General features: G+C 39.8%; 1 protein-coding gene across 4 annotated transcripts in view; it reads right to left on the bottom strand.

The window, feature by feature from the left end:
• FMN1 (formin 1) overlaps positions 1-24,489 on the bottom strand; it is a 415,982-nt gene that overhangs the window by 316,352 nt on the left and 75,141 nt on the right. For 3 of the 4 annotated variants that reach the window (XM_068548761.1, XM_068548771.1, XM_068548792.1), the window contains exon 2: positions 20,280-20,458. The exons of the other annotated variant lie outside the window; for it this stretch is intronic. In XM_068548761.1, the coding sequence (XP_068404862.1) occupies positions 20,280-20,458 (179 nt within the window). The remainder of the gene's footprint in view (positions 1-20,279; positions 20,459-24,489) is intronic. 4 annotated transcript variants of the gene reach the window in all.

Raw genomic sequence — 24,489 nt, 5'->3', positions numbered from 1 at the left:
AGCCCGGTTAGTTGGTGGTCTGTCACTAGGACATGTATTGTACTTTACCCTTTGAGATGATACAGAAGGTTGACTTCACAAAAAGAAAAAATATGAGAATGACCATTCTTTTCCCTCGTTGTAATTTAGGGGAGAAATCTAGAGGGGGTGCTTAGAAAAATCAAGCAAAAATTCCTAGCTGGCTTGTCTACTGGTCACAGACAAGACACACAATCCTCGGGACTCAAACCTATCAAGAGGCTTTCCAGCTTACCCGTACAATTCTCCTTCATTTAGGAAACTTAACTATCACAAAGATGCATTCATCCAACAATCATTGTTAAGCACCGACTCTGTACGAGGCTCCGGGGATATAAAGATGAAGAAACTCCAGCCCTCCACCTTCATGAAACATGAAGTTTAATACAGGAAATCAGCCAAGAAAGAGGTGATTCCTGTTCATAGACTGTAACTGAGTACTTTATACCCCAGACTCGGTCTAAACAGCAATAGGTGGACGTAAGACAATTTTGAATGAAAGAAGCAGTGACCATAAAAATATGAAGATGAGTAAGAAAGAGCAGCATGGTAGTTTACAGAGATCTTTGAATATTGACTCTTTCAGGCCACTGGTTCTCATGGCCATGAGAAATGTTACAACATCTGGTCATTTAGGGACTGGGAAAATGTTTCAGACCATAGTGTTCAAATAAGCAGCCTACAAATTTGATCTTAGTTGGGTGGTCTTGAAAAATGAATCTATTTAATGCTTTAACATTCTCGGGGGGGGAAAGAATAACTTCTCTTGCACGTTATTTCTCTCTGTCTTGTCCCGCAATGCATACTTATTAAGTACCTACTCCACAAAACCAGTGACAGCCAAGACTTTCTCCTTTTCAACCTCACCTGACTCTCTTTTGTTCTAACCTCAAAACACTTAAGCTTTCTAATAGCTACACCTGTGCAAAAGGCAGATTTAAAAATGATCTACCTTGGACAACTAGTTGAAACAGGCATGATGAATATTAGGTAGGATTTAACCCACGTGTTGCTCTTTGTAACTATTTGTTAAAAACAATCACTACCCAGCTACTTGCAAACAGAACACTATTTGTGTGCAGAATTTACTACCAATGAATTCTCCGTGTTCCTCCCATCTCATCATCTTCTCAGATTGAGGCTGGAGCTAATTGTACCTCATGGCAATGGGAACATCAGTCCAACAAACAATACCTAGTGAGCGAAGCCTAAAAGAATGGTTGCAAATCGGGGCTTCCCTGGTGGCACTAGTGGTTGAGAATCTGCCTGCCAATGCGGGGGACACGGGTTCGAGCCCTGGTCTGGGAAGATCCCACATGCCGCAGGGCAACTGGGCCCGTGAGCCACAATTGCTAAGCCTGCGCGTCTGGAGCCCGTGCTCCGCAACAAGAGAGGCCGCGATAGTGAGAGGCCCGCGCACCGCGATGAAGAGTGGCCCCCGCTTGCCACAACTAGAGAAAGCCCTCGCACAGAAACGAAGACCCAACACAGCCATAAATAAATAAATTAATTAATTAAATAAACCCAAAGTTTAAAAAAAAAAAAAAGTAAGCTGAAATATTAAAAAAAAAAGAATGGTTGCAAAAACAACAAAAAAGGCATATCATCTCCTGGAAGCTGTAGAACCTAGCTTCTTGATTCTAATAACAACTAGAGGAATGAGCATTAAAATTTTTCAAGTCAATTTGCAGAAATTGGACACTGCCTAAAAGAAAAACTTCCTAAAGCCCCCCCACCTCACACACTTACTCTTTGCAGCCCTCTGCCATGTCACTCAGCTTAGAGAATCCCTTCCCACATTCTCATAAAATCCCAGAAAGGCAAGGGAAAAGTAAAGCAAGTGAGATTAATTTCACGGTGTTGGGCTAAAGGATTCTCATGTTTCTCCTTATCCAGTATACTTCAAGTTCCCGGCCTGAATTTAATGACTAACTGCTTCCAGCTTCTAGGGGTTCAACTAGGTTCATGAGACGATTGCTTGAGAAAAGTAGAAACCAGTTAAAATTAATAAGAGTAAGTAAGATTGTAGAAACTATTTCTGTGGAAGAAAAGAGTTTAGAGCAATGGGCTGGGAAGAGTAAGTAAACTATGAAGATATAAGTGGGGTAATGGGCGGAGATGGGTTTTTTGGGTTCAGGAAGTGTGTTTTAACTAAGTGAAGTCTGATACAAATGGTGAGACCTGAGAACACGATGACAGCACAAGTACTCAAAAAGACATTTGTTAAATGAATGAGGTGTCAGATGAAGGGCGTGTAAGATTATGGAAGAAGCCGGGTAGAATCAAATTGTTGGGAGGCTGAAGAGGTCTTTAGAAACACTAGAAGTCAACCAGCTCAACATTCTTCTTTCAAAGATGGAGACATCTGAAGTCAAGAGAAGCTAAGTAACTGGTACCAGCTCACGCAGCTCAAGTGCAGCCATTAAGGTGGGAAAAGAGGCGTCCCAACTCCTGTCCACCCCGTGTCACATCCCCCTACTGCCTTGGCACGTGATCTTACCTTCTTCCTGATCAGCATCTTCTTTAAGCTCATTTTCCACATCTTCAAAATGGAGTTATGAGGCCAAATGCAAGACAGAGCCGGAGACCTCCCTAGGCTTCTCCTTCCATTTCAGGCAGTGCTTTCCCTGCCTTCACGGCGTGGATTCCCCCTGCCAACTACTGCAACCCTCAAAACAGCCCCCTCTGGCTCAACCTCGGAGAAGCCAGCAGCTGTTTTTACTGATTGATTCAAAAGAAAACAGGCTGCACCTGCCCATGGCAAGGACAGGGCTCAGTGATTAAGGCCTTTTTCCATCGAGCTGACTTAGTGCAAAATGTTTCTAAGACTGGTTCCACTGAGCTGTATTCAAAACTTCTGTGGAAGTGGGTTGAATGTCGGTAACAAACTAGAAGACTCTGAAAGGGAAGAGGGGAGGCCGAGGCATGCTCGTGAAGCTGAAGAAGAGAAGAGAGCAGTGGGTACGTCATCTTGCAATGATCAAGGAATGAGGGCAGTGTGCACAGTTAAGAACCTGACCCTGGGTCCTGGGCTAACACCCTACTCTGCTCCTGCAAGAAACTTGACCTTGGTCCAGTTATATAAGCAACCTGTGTCTCAGCTTCCTCACCTAGAAACTTGGAATAAGAAAAGTACCTACTTCGTGGGTTATTAGAAGCATTAGATAAACTAATGTATGTTTCACACTCTCATCAATGCCTGGCACGTAGTAAGTACCATATGGATATGACATGTTTTCATAGCAAAGGAATAACTTTCTTAGGGATATCAACCAGCAACCAACAGAATTTTTTTTAACCTTGTCAATATGAAGCAAGTATTTACCGATGAAAGGACGGCCCAAGCAGGAAGCTGCCCCTCCCAGTTCCCTCACATATGCTCTTGGACAGAGGAGCCATTTGGTCTGAACAGGATTGTTCCTTATAGATAGGCCTACTAAATACAACGGCTCCCCATGCCACATCTGTGCCACGAGTGAATTGAGCTCCAAAGAAAATTCTTTCAAGGGGTCCCTTTGGGTGTTTCAGGGCCAGTGCTCTCTGGATTATTGTTTTCCATCTGTATCACCTGAAGAGAGCAATTAGCTTAAAGGGTTTTCTCAGGTGGCTACTGTAGATGGTGACAAAGTTCACCTGTTCTTTATTACTTTCCTGTACTCCAAGATGATTTTTAAACCAACTCAATCATTGCAGAAAAAAAAAAAAGAATCCATGAATTTGGATTTTCTCCAGAAAATCCTTTTCTCAAGAGTCTGTTGACACATGCTGATGATGTGTGGTCCCTTAGCACTGAGACTTCCCCTCCCTTTGGGGAAGGGTGTTCCCAGACGATGACTGGCCTGGGAGAGAGCCTAGGGCGTTAATAGCAGAGCAAGGACCATTTTTTGTTGTTGTTTTTAGGCCAACTCATTATACTTCAAAGGTGTACGCACTTCATTTAAAATGTCCTTACTCTTACAAATACAAAAATCAAGCTTGAAATAGTTATTACATTACTGCTTAGGGTCTTACTGTCAGATATTTCTAAGACTGATTCCACCAAGCAGTATCAAAGAGTCCTTGGAAATGGATTCAATGTCCGTGACAAAATAAAATATTGTAAGAGGAAAAAGGAAAGGCTGTGACTTACTTGTGAAGCTGAAGAGGAGGGAAAATAGGAGCATTCTTTAAGGTACAGAATTTCCTGGGACATGTTTTTGAAGAGTTTTGAGCTTTTCCCAAATGAGTAATAGTGATGTCCCACAGAAATAACCACTACAGAAGGCACGCAGTCCATGGAGAAAGCATTTCATTGTGGCTAAAGTTGCTCATGATAAAAGTTGTAGATGAAGATCTGGAATCTAAGAAACTGTATATATCTCTTGCTGTCTATACTCTTGTTCTTCCTGAGTGGTGAAACGAGACAGCCACTGGCTCCGCTGTAACTGGATATCTTTTTTTGTCCTTCCTTAATTTTTTTTTAAGTAAAAGTTATCTTGAGAATATTAGTTCCAACACCAAAGATCTAGTTATCATTTTTAAATACTTTTAAATTTAAAGGAGGCAAAAGAAAAATCAGGGAAGATGAGGATTTACCTAAAACAAAATGAAGGTGGATGATAAGACATGCATGAGAGGAGAGAAGGGGGAGATCTAGCATTTTTTTAGGGTGTCATGGTTGTCCCAAGGAGGTACCATGCTAGGTTCTTTATGCAAGTTTTCTAATACCTTAATCCTCCCCATAACTCTATGAGAAAGGTGTCACTGACCCCGTTTTATTAGTGCTGTTCAGTGCAAGTTTCTGTAATGGTGGAAATGTATCTGTGTCATGCAATGCAGTACCACAGGTGGCCTCCGAGCACTTAAAATGTGCCTAATGTAACTGAGGAATTAAATTTTAAATTTTATTTAGTCTTAATTAATAGCCATAGGTGGTACTGTTTGGCCACTGCTTTAGATGTTAATACTGAGGTTCAGAGAAATTAGGGCAATTCAAAGATTACACAACCAATGAGTGGCACAGCCAGGATCTGCACTGGATCAACCTGATTCTAAATGTACCTTCTTTTCATTATAATAAATCAAAGAGCTATAGAATTTTGTAACAGTTCTCTTTCACATTGAAACATCAGTATGGGGGCAACATAGATGATCACCTGGTTACCGGCACCAAATGGCCACTGCAGTTAGAAGGAATTGGCAGAGAGCAGAAAGGACACAAATTATGAGCCCTGATTTGATCAGTAATGACTCCTTGAAGTTAATACTCACATCATTTAGTCACGTTAAAAGAAAAATATGGAAACCAATGTAAAGGCATTAAAATTACAAAGTAGAAAGTAAGCTAGGCATTGTCACAACTATGATCCTATTCTTTTTTTTTTTTTTTTTATATTTACTTATTTGGCTGCGCCGGGTCTTAGTTGAGGCACACTGGATCCTCGCTACCCCGTGCGGGATCTTCGTTGCGGCATGCGGGCTCTTAGTTCCCTGACCAGGGGTCAAACCCGGGCCCCCTGCATTGGGGGCGTAGAATCTCAACCACTGGACCACCAGGGAGGTCCCTGTGATCCTATTCTTAAACAGAGTTAAAGAGAGGGCAAAGAAAAAGAGGAGAGGCCAGAGCTATGGCTTTGAAGTGAGATGTATTTGGGCTCACTATGGGATATTACTTACTAGTTACACGCTAGATGTGTCACTTAGGCAAGTTCCTTAACTTCTATGAACCAGTATTTACATGTATAAAATAGGGAAAATAATAACTCATAGGATTGTTCTAAGAATTAAATGTGCTAATATTCCTAACCCGGTGCTTGCTTGATTCACAACAGACACCCAATAAATAGTAAGCATACTTTATGAAGCACGTATAGCTACAGGCATCAGTGAAGTGGGAGTGAGGAATCACGTTTCCATAATTTTGAAATATATTCACTATTGCCTCCATTTTGTACATCATTTTACTTTGAGATTTAAACAAAACAAGTATATATAGCGCTACTGTCACTTTCAACACTTTAAAAAGTATCATGAAATATTCTGTAGAAATGTTATAATAGTTCCTAGAATCACAGTCACTTACTTTCTATAGCTGGAAAGGGACGTTTATGACGTTCATACACAGGACATTTATGTAGTAGCTGTAGTTCTTAATGCAATTCAGAAGGAATAATAATCATAAATCAAGACGGCTTAATTAAAACATGTAAAAATCAAAAGGCAAGAGAAAAATAACTGGGCAATAAAAACTGGAGCCTTATGTTAGCATAGGAGTGCTCTCAAACATTCCCTAGGCAAAGGCTGCTGCATTTCAAATTTTAAATGGGTCATATGGGATGTAATTTTAACCACAAATTCCCATTTCTATCCTGGAGAGAAAAGAAAGAAAATACTTTTCTGAATATGCACATGGAACATAAATGGTATATGTAGAAAGAGATCAGCATTTAAAGAACTGATGTGAAGCTCACAGTCTAAGCAATGCACACAGAACTGCAGTTTTTGAGACAGAAAAGGGAGGCTTAAAAAAATGAAACTCATTCAAAGGCAGCAAAAAAGCGAACAGTTGAATTTTAGAGAAGCCAAATAAAATATTTCAGTGCAATATTCTCATTCATTTAAATAAAATTCATAGACAAATTTCTCACCAGTTTGATAAAACTCAGTTCTAATCTGTGGTTTCTCAGACTCTGAAAGCATAATATAAAGTTTTCTCTATGTAGATGCTTCCAGAGTCCAAATTTTACATGAACAGCTATTCTGTTTCATGTCAGAATAGACAGAGGAAATGACAGTGTTATCAAGATCAAAGAAAAGTGAATTTCACAGTTCCATTAACCATTAAGGTGTTCAATGGTTAAGACAAGCTTATTATTCTTTTTATTTTATGAAGAAATCTGGGATGTTACTAGATTTGTCATGATCTCGCAGTTTATAGAGAGGACAAGTAGATGTCAAGAGAAGTGTGAGAAATGGCTTAAGAACTGAGCTTTATGATTGGCATAAATTTGGGTTTCTATTTACATGGGATAACAACCTTCCACACCAATTGCAAAATTGGAACTAATTTGAGAGAGATAACTGGCTAAATTTCATGGGCTTTAGGAATAAAACCACATTACTTTTTTTCAACTGCTTTATCATGACTTAAAGTGGTGAGGAGTTTGTGAGAAAAAAAAAGGCGATTTTCCAGTTCCATCAATAATTCATCCCTCCCCACTGTTCTTTTGACCTGAATCATTTCTTGATCATTTATCACACAGCCAAAAGACACACAATCTCTGTCTCTTTCTCTCTCTTTCACACACTCACACACTCACACATATGTACTCACATATACAAATAAGCACATGCCTTCAGAAAACAAGCTAGCTTGATATTTCTAAATTCACTTCACTTGCAAATACAAGCCCCATTGTCATGAATATGCTAATGACGTGGGGAAGCCCACCTGCGGCCTTTAGCTTTAAGCGGTAGGCTCTCATTGGCTTCCATGAAAACAAAACAAGGATGTGGCCCTTTCCATGTACTGCAAAGGCACTGTATCAGAGAGCCCTCTGCATCCATTCTTTGCTGTCAAAGTCAATTGATGCCGCAGAGTTTGCCTTTTAGGAGCGAAGGAACGTGAGGGCCTGAAATCTGCTCGTGTTCCCATCAGTGTTTCCCCATCAACTGTAAAGACCCAAGGTCTGAGGCATCCAGTGTCCCAGGTGAGCAGTTGCAGAATCTTCACTGGATTGAGTTCTGTGGGGGTGATTTTGGTTGTGGTTCTAGCTTTCTAAATCTGAGCCTGGTTCTCAATCCTTCTCACTGATTATGAGAGCTAACTCATATCCAGGAAATGAATTTGGTTCTTCAATTAAAAGCAAAACAAAAGAAAACAAACAAATCAGAAAAGCATCCAAACTAGTGGAGAGGTAGAGGGGCTTGACATTTAAGCACCTAGGTCCAGACTCGGACAGACCTGGGTCCAGATCCTTGCACCTGACTTTACTGAACCTCTCTCCTTATTTGTATCACTACAATGGGTATAATAATACTTCAAAGAATGGTGCCTGGCATTGAGGAAGTGATCAATTCATGGCAGTTTTGTTACTGGTTTAGACACTTAAGGTTTGGTGTGGACTTGGTAATTATATCTTTCCGTTCATAAGATGCAATTACTTGGAACCCGATGCTGTGTCCTCCGCAGACAATTAAGCTAATTCAGTAAGGAGCATCCCGGGACCCACGGGTGGGGTGATGGAGATGATCCTTGGAAACCAGCATCACCAAGAAAAGTTCAAGGCTTGTGTTTTAAAAGCTGCATGCAAAATCCTACTTTCAGAATTCATGCAACCAATATAGAATTCTGACGACTGCTTACCTTTTCTGCTTTGCATCCCTTTTGTCCATCTCAGGCCACACCTCTTTTAGTGTCTTTTTTCTATCCTGCCCACGTCCCTTGTTTACAGACATTTTACAAACTATCCTCCGCGGTGAATAGTCATCTCAAATGGAATCTTTAAGAAACTGCACTTGTTATAAGAAGTTAGGCCCCATTTGCTCTCTGGTCTGTCCAGATTCAGTTGCCTTGACATGTCTGGCTCAAAGTGTACTGGCAACTGAGGAGCACGGCTAATGATAGTTTCTTATAGTGGAATATAAGAAACTGCCCTTTAAGGTTAACTGTGTAATAATGTTCATGCTCTAAATGGGCACTTTAGGGTGACTGAGGGTTTATCATATATAGATGCTACCCCAAGGCAATTCACACATTTTGTGCATTTGGATGTTGCCCCCAGACTGACACCTAGGATTGCCATATTTACGAAATAGAATACAGGACAACCAGTTAAATTTGAATTTCAGACAAACAACAAAAAATTTTTCACTGAATATGTCCTATGTAATATGTAGCAACCTCATGACCTAAAAGTGGAACTGACTGAGCATTGGGTTCTTTTGAGAACTCTCTAGGTCACCCAGAATGGTCTATGGGATTTGCTAGAGCAGGATGATCACCCAAACAGAACCTCTCTACACAGCAGTCTGGCTGACATTCAGCCAAGGGGCACCAAGACAGCAGCACTGGTTGCTTAAACACTGAAATACATACTGGTTGGTAAATAGACGCTGCTCGGAGCCTCCCTGGTGTCTACCTTCCACCAGCTGCACCTCCTGCCATTCCTCCAAGGAACGCTTGGACCTTCTCACAGTTCAGTAACTAAAAGATGAACGTAACATGCGACAACATGGATGGACCGTAAGGGCATTATGCTAAGTAGAATAAGTCAGACAGAGAAAGACGAATACTGTTATGTTCTCACTTATAAGTGGAATCTTAAAAAACCCAAATTCACAGAAACAGAAAAGAGACTGGTGGTTGCCAGATGTGGGGAGATGAAGACAGAGGAAAATGGGTGAAAGGTAGTCAGAAGGTACAGACTTCCAGTTGTAAGACTGATAAGTCCTGGGGATGTAATGTACAGGTTGGTGGCTATAGTTAACAATGCTCTATTGCACATTTGAAAGTTGCTAAGAGAGTAGATCTTCAAAGTTCTCATCGCAAGAAAAAAAAACGTATAACTATGTGAGGTGATGGATGTGAAATGAATTTATTGTGGTGATCATTTCACGGTATATACATATATCAAATTATTATGTTGTACACTTGAAACTTAAACAATATTGTATGTTAATTACACCTCAGTAAAACCAGGGGAGAAAAAAAGGATTGCACTGGAGAAACAGAAAGAAATGATATGAGCCTTCAAATAGAGTTAGGAGACAATAAGTTTTGGTCTCACTATCAGAATTGTGACACTGTTCCTCGTATTAAAACAAAGATTCATGTTGAGAATATTAAGATGTATTTGTTTTTCTTTTAAATAATTTCCATCTCTTTCTTTGAATTTCTTGTATTTCTTTGTATTTCTTTTAAGCAATTTTCATTCCCCATACACCACACTGCTTGGGTTGACTTATGCTCCTTTAATAGAATCAGGAAGTGTAATATTATAGCTAAAAGGAACACTGTTTCATCTGTTCGTGTTCCTCCCATCCTGTCAGCACACACTTGTTAAAGAAACTGAGGCCCACAGAAGTTAACTGGTGCCCAGAGTCCCACAGCTAGCTAGTGGTTGAGCCAGCAGTGGAAGTGAAGTGAAGGAGACCTCAACCTCTTGTTCTAGACCAGAGTGGGCCAGATCTGACCCACTGCCTATTTTTGAATGACTCCTTTAAGAAAGATCTTTACATTTTTTAATGGTGGGAAAAAAATCAAAGATGAATAATATTTTTGATAGGTGAAAATTATATGAAATTCAAATTTCAGTGTCTATAGACTTTTATGGGAACACAGGCACAGTTATTCATGTATGTATTCTCTACGGCTGCCTTTGTTAACAGGGTTGAGTGGTTGCAACAGAGGCTGTATGGTCCCAAAGCCTAAAATATTTCCTCTCTGGCTCTTGACAAAAATAAATAAATAACTAAATAAAAATTAATGCACAGCTAAATAAGGGGCCTTAATAGCAGCCTCAGCCCTAATGCCTGGGGCCATTCCGATTTGTGGATGCCAAATTCCCACCAATTATTAAATGTTTTAGCTATTACCCCTACATACTAATGAAATGCTGCATATCCATAGAAAAAGACTGATTAAAGTAACTTCTTGGGTGGACCTTCAAGATGGTGGAGAAGTAAGACGTGGAGATCACCTTCCTCCCCACAAATACATCAAAAATACATCTACATGTGGAACAACTCCTACAGAACACCTACTGAACGCTGGCAGAAGACCTCAGACTTCCCGAAAGGCAAGAAACTCCCCCACGTACCTGGGTAGGGCAAAAGAAAAAAGAAAAAAGAGACAAAAGAATAGGAATGGGACCTGTACCTCTGGGAGGGAGCTGTGAAAGAGGAAAGGTTTCCACACACTAGGAAGCCCCTTCACTGGTAGAGATGGGGGAGGATGGGGCGGAAGCTTAGGAGCCACGGAGGAGAGCGCAGCAATAGGAGTGCAGAGGGCAAAGCAGAGAGATTCCCGCACAGAGGATTGGTGCCGACCAGCACTCACCAGCCCGAGAGGCTTGTCTGCTCACCCGCCGGGGCAGGTGGGGGCTGGGAGCAGAGGCTCCGGCTTTGGAGGTCAGATCCCAGGAAGAGCAAGTGGAGTTTGCTGCGTGAACACAGCCTGAAGGGGGCTAGTGCGCCACAGCTAGCCGGGAGGGAGTCCGGGAAAAAGCCTGGAACCGCCTAAGAGGCAAGAGACCATTGTTTCGGGGTGCATGAGGAGAGGGGATTCAGAGCACTGCCTAAACGAGCTTCAGAGACAGGCGTGAGCTGTGGCTATCAGCTCGGACACCAGAAACGGGCATGAAACGCTAATGCTGCGGCTGCAGCCACCAAGAAAACTTTGTGCAAGTGCAGGTCACTATCCACACGCCCCCAGGAGCCTGTGCAACCTGCCACTGCCAGGGTCCCGTGATCCAGCGACAACTTCCCCGGGGGAACACTTGGCGCACCTCAGGCAGTTGCAAAGTTATGCTGGCCTCTGCCGCTGCAGGCTCGCCCCACATTCCAATTATAACTACCGTACCCCTCCCTCCCCAAGGGCCTGAGTGAGCCAGAGCCCCCTAATCAGCTGCTGCTTTAAACCCGTCCTGTCTGGGTGGGAACAGAAGCCTGAGGGCAACCTACACGCAGAGGTGGGGCCACATCCAAAGCTGAACACCGGGAGCTGTGCAAACAAAGAAGAGAAAGTGAAATTTCTCCGTGCAGCCTCAGGAGCAGCGGATTAAATCCCCACAATCAACTTGAGGTACACTGTGTCTGTGGAATACCTGAATAGACAATGAATCAACCCAAAATTGAGGTGGTGGACTTTGGGAGCAACTGTAGACTTGGGGTTTGCTGTCTGCAGCTGACTTGTTTCTGATTTTTATGTTTATCTTAGTATAGTTTTTAGCGATTGTTATCACTGGTGGATTTGTTTATTGGTTTGATTGCTCTCTTTTTTTTATTTTTTATTTTAATAATTTTTAAATTTTTGATTATTTTATTTATTTATTTATTTATTTATTTACATTTATTTTTTTTTTTATTTTTTTTTTCTCCCTTTTCTTCTGAGCCATGTGGCTGACAGGGTCTTGGTGCTCCGGGCTGGTGTCAGGCCTGAGCCTCTGAGGTGGGAGAGCCGAGTCCAGGACATTGGACCACCAGAGACCTCCCGGCCCCACATAATATCAATCAGCAAGAGCTCTCCCAGAGATCTCCATCTCAACACTAAGACCCAGCTCCACTCAACAACCAGCAAGCTCCAGTGCTGGACACCCCATGCCAAATAACTAGCAAGACAGGAACACAACCCCACCCATTAGCAGAAAGGCTGCCTAAAATCATACAGGTTCACAGACAGCCCAAAACACACCATCGGACAGAGCCCTGCCCACCAGAAAGACAAGATCCAGCCCCACGCACCGGAACACAGGCACCAGTCCCCCCTACCAGGAAGCCTACACAACCCACTGAACCAACCTTACCCACTGAGGGCAGACACCAGAAACAACAGGAACTACGAACCTGAAGCCTGCAAAAAGGAGACCCCAAACACAGTAAGTTAAGCAAAATAGGAAAACAGAGAAATATGCAGCAGATGAAGGGGCAAGGTAAAAATGCACCAGACCAAACAAATGAAGAGGAAATATGCAGTCTACCTGAAAAAGAATTCAGAGTAATGATAGTAAAGATGATCCAAAAGCTTGGAAATAGAATGGAGAAAATACAAGAAATGTTTAACAAGGACACAGAAGAACTAAAGAGCAAACAAACAGTGATGAACAACACAATAAATGAAATTAAAAATTCTCTAGAAGGAATCAATAGCAGATTAACTGAGGCAGAAGTACAGATAAGTGACCTGGAAGATAAAATAGTGCAAATAGCTACCACAGAGCAGAATAAAGAAAAAAGAATGTAAACAATTGGGGACAGTCTCGAGACCTCTGGGACAACATTAAACACACCAACATTCGAATTATAGGGGTCCCAGAAGAAGAAGAGAAAAAGAAAGGGTCTGAGAAAATATTTGAAGAGATTAGAGTTGAAAATTTCCCTAACATAGAAAAGGAAATAGTCAATCAAGTCCAGGAAGCACAGAGAGTCCCATAAAGGATAAATCCAAGGAGAAACACCCCAAGACACATATTAATCAAACTATCAAAAATTAAATACAAAGAAAAAATATTAAAAGCAGCAAGGGAAAGGCAACAAATAACATACAAGGGAATCCCCTTAAGGTTAACACCTGATCTTTCAGCACAAACTCTGCAAGCCAGAATGGAGTGGCAGGACATATTTAAAGTCATGAAAGAGAAAAACCTACAACCAAGATTACTCTACCCTGCAGGAACTCATTCAGATTAGATGGAGAAATTAAAACCTTAACAGACAAGCAAAAGTTAGGAGAATTCAGCACCACCAAACCAGCTTTACAACAAATGCTAAAGGAACTTCTCTAGGCAGGAAACACAAGAGAAGGAAAAAACCTACAAAAACAAACCCAAAACAATTAAGAAAATGGTAATAGGAACATACATATCGATAATTACCTTAAATGTAAATGGATTAAATGCTCCAACCAAAAGACATAGACTGGCTGAATGGATACAAAAAGAAGACCTGTATATACGCTGTCTACAAGAGACCCACTTCAGACCTAGGGACACATACAGACTGAAAGTGAGGGGATGGAAAAAGATATTCCATGCAAATGGAAATCAAAAGAAAGCTGGAGTAGCAATTCTCATAGAAGACAAAATAGACTTTAAAATAAAGACTATTACAAGAGACAAAGAAGGACACTATATAATGATCAAGGGATCAATCCAAGAAGAAGATATAACAATTATAAATATATATGCTCCCAAAATAGGAGCACCTCAATACATAAGGCAAATGCTAACAGCCATAAAAGGGGAAATCGACAGTTACACAATCATAGTAGGGGACTTAAACACCCCATTTTTATCAATGGACAGATCATCCAGAATGAAAATAAATAAGGAAACACAAGCTTTAAATGACACATTAGACAAGATGGACTTAATTGATACTTATTAAGGACATTCCATCCAAAAACAACAGAATAAACTTTCTTCTCAAGTGCTCATATGAGGAACATTCTCCAGGATAGATCATATCTTGGGTCACAAATCAAGCCTTGGTAAATTTAAGAAAATTGAAATCGTATCAAGTATCTTTTCCGACCACAACGCTATGAGACTAGATATCAATTACAGGAAAAAAACTGTAAAAAATACAAACAGGTGGAGGCTAAACAATACACTACTTAATAACCAAGAGGTCACTGAAGAAATCAAAGAGGAAATCAAAAAATAGCTAGAAACAAATGACAGTGAAAACACGATGACTGAAAACCTATGGGATGCAGCAAAAGCAGCTCTAAGAGGGAAGTTTATAGCAATATAATCCTACCTCAAGAAACAAGAAACATCTCAAATAAACAACATAACCTTACACCTAAAGCAATTAGAGACAGAACAAAAAAACCCCCAAAGTTAGCAGAAGGAAAGAAATCATAAAGATCAGATCAGAAATAAAAGAAAAAGAAATAAAGGAAACGATAGCAAAGATCAATAAAACTAAAAGCTGATTCTTTGAGAAGATAAACAAAATTGATAAACCATTAGCCAGACTCATCAAGAAAAAAAGGGATAAGACTCAAATCAAAAGAATTAGAAATGAAAAAGAAGTAACAACTGATACTGCAGAAACACAAAGGATCATGAGAGATCACTACAAGCAACCATATGCCAAAAAAAATGGACAACCTGGAAGGAATGGACAAATTCTTAGAAAAGCACAACCTTCTGAGACTGAACCAGGAATAAATAGAAAATATAAACAGACCAATCACAAGCACTGAAATTGAAACTGTGATTAAAAATCTTGCAACAAACAAAAGCCCAGGACCAGGTGGCTTCACAGGTGAATTCTATCAAACATTTACAGAAGAGCTAACACCTATCCTTCTCAAACTCTTCCAAATTATAGCAGAGGGAGGAACACTCCCAAACTCATTCTACAAGGCCACCATCACCCTGATACCAAAAGCAGACAAAGATGTCACAAAAAAAGAGAACTACAGGTCAATATCACTGACGAACACAGATGCAAAAATCCTCAACAAAATACTAGCAAACAGAATCCAACTGCACATTAAATGTATCATACACCATAATCAAGTAGGGTTTATCCCAGGAATGCAAGGATTCTTCAATATACGTAAATTAATCAACGTGATACACCATATTAACAAACTGAAGGAGAAAAACCATATGATAATCTCAATAGATACAGAAAAAGCTTTTGAAAAAATTCAACACCCATTTATGATAAAAACTCTCCAGAAAGTAGGCATACAGGGAACTTACCTCAATATAATAAAGGCCATATATGACAAACCCACAGCCAACATCGTTCTCTATGGTGGAAAACTGAAACCACTTCCACTAAGATCACGAACAAGACAAGGTTGCCCACTCTCACCACTATTATTCAACATATTTTTGGAAGTTTTAGCCACAGCAATCAGAGAAGAAAAAGAAATAAAAGGAATCTAATCGGAAAAGAAGAAGTAAAACTGTCACTGTTTGCAGATGACATGATACTATACATAAAGAATCCTAAAGATGCTACCAGAAAACCATTAGAGCTAATCAATGAATTTTGTAAAGCAGCCGGATACAAAATTAATGCACAGAAATCTCTTGCATTCTTATATACTAATGATGAAAAATCTGAAAGAGAAATTAAGGAAACACTACCATTCACCATTGCAACAAAAAGAATAAAATACCTAGGAATAAACCTACCTAAGGAGTCAAAACACCTGTATGCAGAAAACTATAAGACACTGATGAAAGAAATTAAAGATGATACAAATAGATGGAGAGATATACCATGTTCTTGGATTGGAAGAATCAACATTGTGAAAATGACTATACTACCCAAAGCAATCTACAGATTCAATGCAATCCCTGTCAAACTACCAATGGCATTTTTCAGAGAACTAGAAGAAAAAATTTTACACTTTGTATGGAAACACAAAAGACCCCGAATAGCCAAAGCAACCTTGAGAAAGAAAAACGGAGCTGGAGGAATCAGGCTCCCTGACTTCAGACTATACTACAAAGCTACAGTAATCAAGACAGCATGGTACTGGCACAAAAACAGAAATATAGATCAATGGAACAGGATAGAAAGCCCAGAGATAAACCTATGCACATATGGTCACCTTCTTTTTGATAAAGGAGGAAAGAGTATACAATGGAGAAAAGACAGCCTCTTCAATAAGTGGTGCTGGGAAAACTGGACAGCTACATGTAAAAGAATGAAATTAGAGAACTCCCTAACATCATACACAAAAATCAACTCAAAATGGATTAAAGACCTAAATATAAGGCCAGACACTATAAAACTCTTACAGGAAAGCATAGGCAGAACAGTCTATGACATAAATCACAGCAAGATCCTTTTTGACCCATCTCCTAGAGAAATGGGAATAAAAACAAAGATAAACAAATGGGACCTAATGAAAATCGAAAGCTTTTGCACAGCAAAGGAAACCATAAATAAGATGAAAAGACAACCCTCAGAATGGGAGAAAATATTTACAAATGAAGCAACTGACAAAGGATTAATCTCCAAAATTTACAAGGAGCTCATTCAGCTCAATATCAAAAAAACAGACAACCCAATCCAAAAATGGGCAGAAGACCTAAACAGACATTTCTCTAAAAAAGACATACATATGGCCAACAAATACATGAAAAGATGCTCACCATCACTAATCACTAGAGAAGTGCAAATCAAAACTACAATGAGGTATCACCTCACACCAGTCAGAATGGCCATCATCAAAAAATCTACAAACAATAAATGCTGGAGAGGGTGTGGAGAAAAGGGAACCCTCTTGCACTGTTGGTGGGAATGTAAATTGATACAGCCACTATGGAGAACAGCATGAAGGTTCCTTAAAAAACTAAAAAGAGAACTACCATATGACCCAGCAATTCCACTACTGGGCATATACCCTGAGAAAACCATAATTCCAAAAGAGTGATGTACCACAATGTTCATTGCAGCTCTATTTACAATAGCCAGGACATGGAAGCAACCTAAGCGTCCAGTGACAGATGAATGGATAAAGAAGATGTGGCACATATATACAATGGAATATTACTCAGCCATAAAAAGAAATGAAATTGAGTTATTTGTGGTGAGGTGGATGGACCTAGAGTCTGTCACACAGAGTGAAGTAAGTCAGAAAGAGAAAAACAAATACTGTATGCTAACACATATATATGGAACCAAAAAAAAAAAAAAAAAGGTTCTGAGCAGGACAGGAATAAAGACGCAGATGCAGAGAATGGACTTGAGGACACGGGGAGGGGGAAGGGTAAGCTGGGATGAAGTGAGAGAGTGGCATGGACATATATACACTACCAAATGTAAAACAGATAGCTAGTGGAAAGGAGCTGCATAACACAGGGAGATCAGCTTGGTGCTTTGTGACCACCTAAAGGGGTGGGATAGGGAGGGTGGGAAGGAGAAGCAAGAGGGAAGAGATATGAGGATATATGTATATGTATAGCTGATTCACTTTGTTATACAGCAGAAACTAACACACCATTGTAAAGTAATGATACTCCAATAAAGATGTTAAAAAAAAAGTAACTTCTTAATGATGACACTGCAAATCAGGTTCAAATCTGAAAACGAGCAGTCCTATCCAACATTTAAGGCTGATCAAAGTATCATACAGCAATACATGTCTCCCTGAGCTTAGCGTTCACAGCCCCCCAGAGGAAAGAAGTCCTTGCGAGCTGGTGCGGTGATCAGTAACAGGATGCAAACTTTTACTAAATCAGTAGAACCCTCCCAAGCAGACATCTTAGAATAACAATATTCAGAACACAAGAGACAAATTGTAGCTTCTGAAGAGGGGTTAGGGCTTGCAGGTGAGGAGTCTTAGGGACAAAGCTATAAAACCACTGATGTAGAAAATAATCTAAAGAAACTACCCCAGTTTTTAAAAATTATAATTAATGGAAAACTAAGAAACATGTAAATATTTATATATATCTTATTGTATATTTATGTAAATTATGTATATATACATAATTATGGTTATGTATATATAAACATATTTATACATCATATATAATATATGTAATATATAAATATTATATTTGTTATACACATATTGTATATAATATATATACTTATATATACGTGTGTATAAACACACACACACACACCATTAAAGCCTGGTTCAGGAAATAGACCTTGTTTATGTGATATGTTTCAAAAGCCTAAAAATACTTATATTTATAGACAATAAACCAAAGTTTATCCTATATATTGGAGGGGCGGGGTATAAGAAAAATTATATATGTGGTAGTGCTATTTATTTCCAAATTGTAGTACTATCCCAAAATAAAAAACAACTTTAGGGAATTCCCTGGCAGTCCAGTGATTAGGACTACGCACTTCCACTGCAGGGGGCATGGGTTCGATAGCTGGTCAGGGAACTAAGATCCTGCATGCCGTGCCCTTGGCCAAAAAAAAAAATTTTAACATCCAATAACAGAGAAATGATTAAATAAATTTTGAGATACAGTGTAGAGGAACATTATTCATTCACTGAAAATATATCCAGGAGGAATTTGTAGCAACATGGACAAGCAATGTAAAAGTAATAGGTAAAGGAAAAAAAAAGAAAGTAATAAGGATATAAAATCTATGCTTATAAGTTAAAAAAAAAAGTTCCTCACTGAAAATCCGTCATAAACAGTGAAAAATATAAAGTAAATTTATCAAAAATTTACAGTTGTCTGTGGTTGCTGAGATTATGAGTTATTACTTTTCTTTCAATTTAACTACATATTTCAAATTTTCCAAAAGGATTGTATATGATTTCTATAATTGAAATAAAGTAAAATTAGGAAATAATTTAATTCACCGAGGAAAAGGAAAACCAGAAATACATAGTTTAGTCAATGTGTTAAAAAACACATAAACCCAGCATTTTTTAAAAATACAGAAGAAAAAGAAAGTGGTCGTTCAAAATCCATTTCAGCACTGTGACACGCCAGGCCTCCTGCTGCGGCAAACTCAACTTAATCTGGCCAGTAGATGTCGCTGTTACACTTCTTACTTTGAGCACATCTCAAGATGCACAGTTTGCTTTTTCGGGAGAGGCATGTAAACAAAAACTACAAATTTCCATTTCATCTCATGAAGGGCTGTAGATTTTACATCTTACAGCTTCATTCCAAACCTCCTTTTAGAATGACTGAGATGTCGCATGCTTTTCTAAAATGACATACAATGACTCTGGTTTTACGATTATGAAAAGTGCAAGGCTCTTCTGCTCTTGGTTGCTTGAGAAAATTGCTACCCATATGAACCTTACAGGCCACACTCATCAGAAACATACTTCCGGGCTTGAAAATAACGAATTGGAAGTCATTCAAAGAAATCAGGGACACAAGACTATCAACAGGCATTAAAGTTAATAGAGCAAAAAAAAAAAAAAGAAGTGCCCGTTAGATTCCTAATGCTCACCCCCATCTCTGACAGGAAATGGGGATGTGAGGAAGGGTGGTGACAATCGTGACAGTCTGGTCAATCCTATCAGGCCACCTGTGGTGTGGAAGTAGCTAAAACCCAGCCCACTGCTTTGTACAGATCAGTCAAGGCCTCTGTGTCAATGAATCCATGAATGAATGGGAAAGAGAAGTCTGTTTTTCTAATGGGTCATCCTCTATTCCGCAGATTTCCTGCCAAATTGTTCACCTGTTATTTGAGCGGCTGCAGAGAAAGAAAGGTTTAGGAATGTGGAAGACAGGCTATTTGAATTTCACTGGAGGATCCAGATCCTATCAGTCAGCTAACACATGTTCTCGAATTTTTAGAAAAATGATATTAAGAGCAGCAAATGGGTTCTCCCACAATGAGGTTTAGGCAGCAAACTGATGTAAGCAGAGTACTGTGTAAATGCTCAGATAAACTGTAAACACAGTCACTTTCTAGTGCACAAATTTCAGCTCACCGATATATAACTGTTTTCTGCAACTGATTGATTTTTAGACGACACTCACACAAAATGTAGCTTCAGCAGCTTTACAAACACACTTTACATTAAATGCATATTAAGTGAGCCTCTGTCAATTGCAAAGAATCATAGCACAAACACAAAGATGTCTACTTACATGGAGATCCAAGTACAGTTTGCTTCTGTTGGGCTTCTCTCTTTCTTCATGGAGCAGAAATGGACCGACTGGTCCTGCTCTGTAGGCCAGGACCCACGCACCTCCATCCCTGCTGGGAAGGTCTTTAGCTGCTGTCTGCTCACTGAGGCAGTCCCGGGGGAAGCCCTCAGAAGGGATGCCTAGACCAAACAGAGCAGACCATTAGTGACACAGTGGTGACCAATACATCAAGCCAGCCGTATCTGGGGACTCCTACGTGGGCCACTTCATACCACCCGTTTACTTCCCTTTCTAGTTAATATTTTTAGAGTTTGCTTTTCTCCAAAAGTGTTTCTCTTGATTACTTTTTCTGGCTCACACTAACAATGAATTCAAATATATGGCCTCATATCCAACTGAAAAAATAAGTCTACTGGCTGTACTCCATGCTCCCTCTTCTTGCTTACCAATTGGGCTGTACAGATCATTCTCTTTCAGAACAGAATCAGAGGATGAGCTGCAGGATGGAAGTCAGGAGTCCTGACTTGGACTTTACTACTGTAAAGTTGGCTGTTGGCTTTACTACTAAAAGGTCTCACACCTGAGCCAAGTCACTAGTGTGTGTTCTTCCAGGGCAGGAACTGCCCCAAGTTTATCTTCATTTCTGGGGATAGAATTGCCATGCACGATGCATGCAAGTGCATATTGGCGCTTGGTCAGTGTGTTGAATGAGTGACACTGCATGAGTACACTACTTGGAACTCACTTTCTCATCTCCAGAATGAGGGCATCAGGCTAGTCCTTATCTGAACTATGTTAGGATGATAATAGTCAAGTATGTGCCAGGCACTGTTCTTAGCCCCGTTCTTCGGTTTTAAAAATAACTCTATAGGTAGGTATCATTAGCGTCCCCATTTTAGTTGGGGAAACTGAAGTACAAAGAAGTGATGCGAATTGCTCAAGATCATGAGATCAGTAAATGGTAAAGCCAGGAATTGAACCCAGGCAGTTCAACATTAGAAGGCGTGCTCTTAATGACTAGATTCCATGGCCTCTGCCTGGCATTCTCGAGATGGCAGTACCTGTTCTACAATAAAAGGACTTCGTGGTCAAGTGAGTGTGAGAAAAGCTACATGTCATATCCCCAGAGCCAAGATTCATGTTAGCATATTAAAGACCTTGAGATGTCCTTTACTCAAGAAACTTAGCTCTGCATAATAGTGTTTTCCAAACTTACATGACCACAGAATCCATTTAAAGGGACACCCGTTAAACACGTCGCAAGCCACCAGTGTTCCACCTGAATATAGTTTGGAAACCACGAGATGACCTCTAAAGTCCCATAGAGCTCTCAGGTTCCTAGACCTCTTCTAATTCCTGGTAAGCAAACTTGGCAAAATATTAAGCAACCAGGCAGAAGTTAAGGGTTTAGGCTCAGGGCACTTTTGCAACAGAGATGACTGTTGGATATATGATAGGGTGTTTATTACACCTAATCCTTGTAATAGTGTCTCTTTGGCAGGGGCCCAAAACCAGCCAACGACTTCTGCCACGTTGAACACCTGACTTACAAGTAACTTGAGCTGAGAGTAAGTCCGCTAACAAAAGGACTGGGGGATAACACGCTTCTCCTTTATATTAGAGTAGCATTTCAGAAGAAAGAAAAATCGAAAACAGCCGAGGTTTTGCTTTTTGTTTGCCTGTTCCGTGGGTTGGTTTCTAATCACACTTTAAAGTTGAAAGGTGATGCAGGTCACAGGGTCTCTACAGTTGCCCTCTGGCAGGCTGTCCACAAAACACTTTGCTGTGATCACTGAGAAAATGAAGGTCCAGGGCCTTGGGCATCGACTCTGCAGACATGGGCCTCCAGAAGGTTACAACCAGGCTCTTTCTTCACCTGAGCGAGATGTCTTAGAATGAGGGTCTTTTCAGGAACTTGGCCTCATTCTTTCCATATGCCTCTTTCTAACTACTCTCTCCAGACAGACTTTCTCCTGGGCTTTTGTTTAGGGCCTCATGTGCTACAGAGTGCCCCCACTCCTGCTCAGAAGACACAGAAAAGGACTAATGCCAAAAGAACCTCGGAGAGGAGGGAGCCTGCTAAGCTCCTCCACTATGACTTCATGGCGACCCCAAGAGGAGGGCGGTGCTGGCCATGCTTTAAGAGGTGAAGAGATTGAAGCTCGGACCCCTCTTAACTTCCATTTATAAAGCTTATCCCCCTCCTAGAATATTTCTGTTCAGATAACTTCCATTTATATAGCTCATCCCCCCTCCTAGACCATGTCTGTTTATCTTTGGCAAGAAAAGAGGAAATAAGCCTTTTAAAATTTATACTGTACCCTCACCAGGCTACCTCATCTTCAGAAATGTATTAATTACTAATCACATCCCTCCACTTTTCACTTTTATTTTGGAATAGCTGCTGGCTTTGGGTACAGTTTACACAGATTGATAAAACAACATAAAACATGCTACATACATCACAGAGAACATGCTGTATAACACCTAAGGTGAGATATCTAGATCATCACAGGCACATTGTCTGGTGAGTAGAAGTTCATCATTTAGGTATAAGAGAGTGGTGAAGTCCCACAGTTACAAGGATCTCGCGTCCTTAGATAAAATACAGACGCACGTGCAAACGTACCCACACGCCTGCCGTGGCTGTCCACCGCTGCATGAACAGGTGTGGGATGCAATCCAGCTCACTTTATGCAGAGGAAAGACAACGTGAAGTTTAGGCAGAAATGACGAAAAGTAACTTCAGTTTAGAAGTTACTTCTAAAGAAGTAACTTCAGTCTTAATTTTCAAGAATCAGTTTCTAATACCTAATTTTAACCAGACAATATCCCTATGAAGCAAACACGCAAGGTAAAGCCATGATGTGTAGTAATTTGGGGAAGGATCGTTAGGACAGGAAAGACCAAGGGCAGAAATAAGTAACAAAACTGTTCTTCTCAAAAGTCAGACAAAGTAGGTGAGGACGCTGGACAAATTCACCATTACAAAGGACATAAACTCATAAAGTAAGTCTTTTTTAATTAATTTTTTTATTGAAGTATAGTTGATTTACAATGTTGTGTTAATTTCTGCTGTATAGCAAAGCGAACATGTATATATATGTACATATATATACATTCTTTTTTTATATTCTTTTGCATTATGGTTTATCATAGGATATTGAATATAGTTCTCTGTGCTATACAGTAGGACCTTGTTGTGTATCCATTCTATATACAAAGGAGTGGAAAGTTGGGGTTAGCAGATGTAAGCTATTACGTATAGAATGTATATACAAGGTCCTACTGTATAGCACAGAGAACTATATTCAATATCCTATGATAAGCCATAATACAAAAGAATATAAAAAAGAATATATATATTCTTTTGTATTCTTACTATATATATATATAGATATAGATATAGATATAGATATCTATATATATAGTTATAGTAAGTCTTTGAATGGAGAGTTTTAATAATACCAACTCAAGTTTTTTGAACAGTCAAAAATAAAGCACATGTCTATGTCTATTAAAATAGGTAGTGGCCACACTGCTCTCTTCAACTGAATACATTTAATAAAGAGAGATAAAAATTACCTGAAGTTAGGTAAGTATATTCTGTCAGAACAGTCAAATGTCATTTAATTTTCTGATGCAAATAGATTTTGAGGTGTTATATTTTCATTGAACATTTTATGGAAAGCTTAAAACAGTCTTATCAACTTAATCATGTCCTCCCCTTTCATGTGCATATACTATAAATCTAATTTTTCTTCAATATTTATTAGTTATTTTGTTTCTCAAAAACATTTCAACAGCTTGATGGACCACACATACACACACAGGTTAATTCCACAGCTGACCACCTGTTAATACAACATACAGCACAGTCACAGTACAGGAAGGGCAACTTACCTTGAGACCACTTTGAAAGTCTGTGCTTTTCCCAGATGAGCTGCACTTCCTGATGCTAACCTACAACATCAGACTAGGATTTTGCTGTCAATTATCAATACAATGGAAGCAGACAGAAAGGAAAGGTGATGTGCCATTTAAAACTGGAGGCAGTCTCCATAGCTCATCTTCCCCCAATGGAATAAGTCTCCCTACCTGAGGCACATTGGTTTATCGTTCCCATGTCTTCACTTCCTTCCTACATTGTGATTATGCACCAAAGGCCTTTTCCAGTTGCCTTTGTAGCTCCTCCCACTGGCACAGATGT

The sequence above is a fragment of the Eschrichtius robustus genome, chromosome 1, assembly GCF_028021215.1.
Source record: "Eschrichtius robustus isolate mEscRob2 chromosome 1, mEscRob2.pri, whole genome shotgun sequence".
Classification (NCBI taxonomy): domain Eukaryota; kingdom Metazoa; phylum Chordata; class Mammalia; order Artiodactyla; family Eschrichtiidae; genus Eschrichtius; species Eschrichtius robustus.
This window is presented reverse-complemented; position numbering and strand designations above follow the sequence as displayed.